The sequence below is a fragment of the Temnothorax curvispinosus genome, unplaced genomic scaffold (genome assembly GCF_003070985.1).
Source record: "Temnothorax curvispinosus isolate PA1 unplaced genomic scaffold, ASM307098v1 QBEX01002164.1, whole genome shotgun sequence".
Lineage (NCBI taxonomy): Eukaryota > Metazoa > Arthropoda > Insecta > Hymenoptera > Formicidae > Temnothorax > Temnothorax curvispinosus.
This window is the reverse complement of record NW_020211944.1, coordinates 181-1,505: the sequence shown is the minus strand read 5'-3', so window position 1 is coordinate 1,505 and position 1,325 is coordinate 181. Positions and strand designations below refer to the sequence as shown.

General features: G+C 45.3%; 1 protein-coding gene across 1 annotated transcript in view; it reads right to left on the bottom strand.

Annotated features, from left to right (window-relative positions):
• Window positions 1-1,014, bottom strand: part of LOC112468856 — a 1,102-nt gene extending 88 nt beyond the window's left edge. Inside the window, exon 1 of the mRNA XM_025038226.1 lies at window positions 41-1,014. Within this exon, the coding sequence (XP_024893994.1) occupies window positions 41-1,014 (974 nt within the window). The remainder of the gene's footprint in view (window positions 1-40) is intronic.
• Between the last annotated feature and the right edge of the window lie 311 nt (window positions 1,015-1,325).

Sequence of the window (1,325 nt, the reverse complement as noted above, 5' to 3'; positions counted from 1 at the left end):
TGCTGCATGACAATTTATAGATTGGGAAGGTAGCATGTACCGTGCGAACTCCTGATCGCCACACTTCGCCGCTATTTGAACGATGTCTGCAGTAGATGCCAGACCAGTAGTTTCAATGTCAACGATGACTTGCGGACTGTCTTCACGGAGAGGTTCATCAATTTCACAAGTTGTTTCGATAGGAAGATCCAGTCCCATACCTGATTGATAAGTAATCCCTTCCCTGCTCTCTCGTGCTATGGTGATACGTTGCCTTTTATTTTTCAAATAACATCGACGGCGTTTTACTTCGAATGTGGTACGTTTTACAGCTATTTCTCGTTGCAAGACTTCTTTTCGTAGGCGGTATTCTTCAGCTACCGTTCCTGGCGGTAATCCAGCTTCGAATCTTACATCGATGATGTGTTTAGCTCCAAAATTTTTCTGACAGACTGCTGCTGCCACTCGCAGAAGAATAGAACGCGAAGATGCGTAATGTCTGGACTTCGGTGCTCTGGTGGCCACCATATGGTTAAATGATTCATTGAGTTGAGACGATCCCCCTGGCGCAACTTTCAACACCCGAGATGTGAACTCCATCAAGACCCCATGAAGTGCAGTTTGCAGATTTTTACTGAAAAGAGGTTTTCCCTTCGGTAAACTCTTAAACACGTACTCCGGATTGTCTTTGGCCTCACACCAAGTGCCGCAGTTGCTATGGTTCCCAAATATGTGCTCGGCAATGCTTAATAGAGCTTTCGTCGTAGCTTCAGTATTTCCTTTATTTTGGTCCAAGGCATAATTGAAGCATCGCTTCAAATATGGGATGACAGATCCTCTGTCAAGGTTTCGATGGGTGTTGGCCAACTTATAAAGTTTTCCAGTAAACTTTTTACGCACATGATTGGAATTCGACCACTTGACGACTCGATGTGAAGTTTCTCGTTGGTCTGCCGCAATTGTGGACGAATCTTCATCCCCAATAAGTGTTCCTATTCGGATTCCAGCTTTTTTAAAATCTGGATTTTTCACCATTAGTTAAACCGCTGTATCTGCCTCCATGGATTTCGCACTCCCTGACCAATTTTTGGTACACTTTTGGCTGTCAGGTGAGTGGCCCTTTCGGCACACGGCACAGCATGTGCTCTTCACGCCATAAGCCAAGAGTTTCTTAGAGCGTAAGCTGCCAACAGAACCCTAACCGCTCTTACTATCGCATGTTCGACCGTTTCCTCGCTTCCGCCAGCCAAAGTCGTACGAGACTGTCACGTCGACTACGGACGCCGCAGAATCTTGTGAATAAGAGTCACCGCTTGGAATGTAATTGTGTAAATTGTTAATAACAT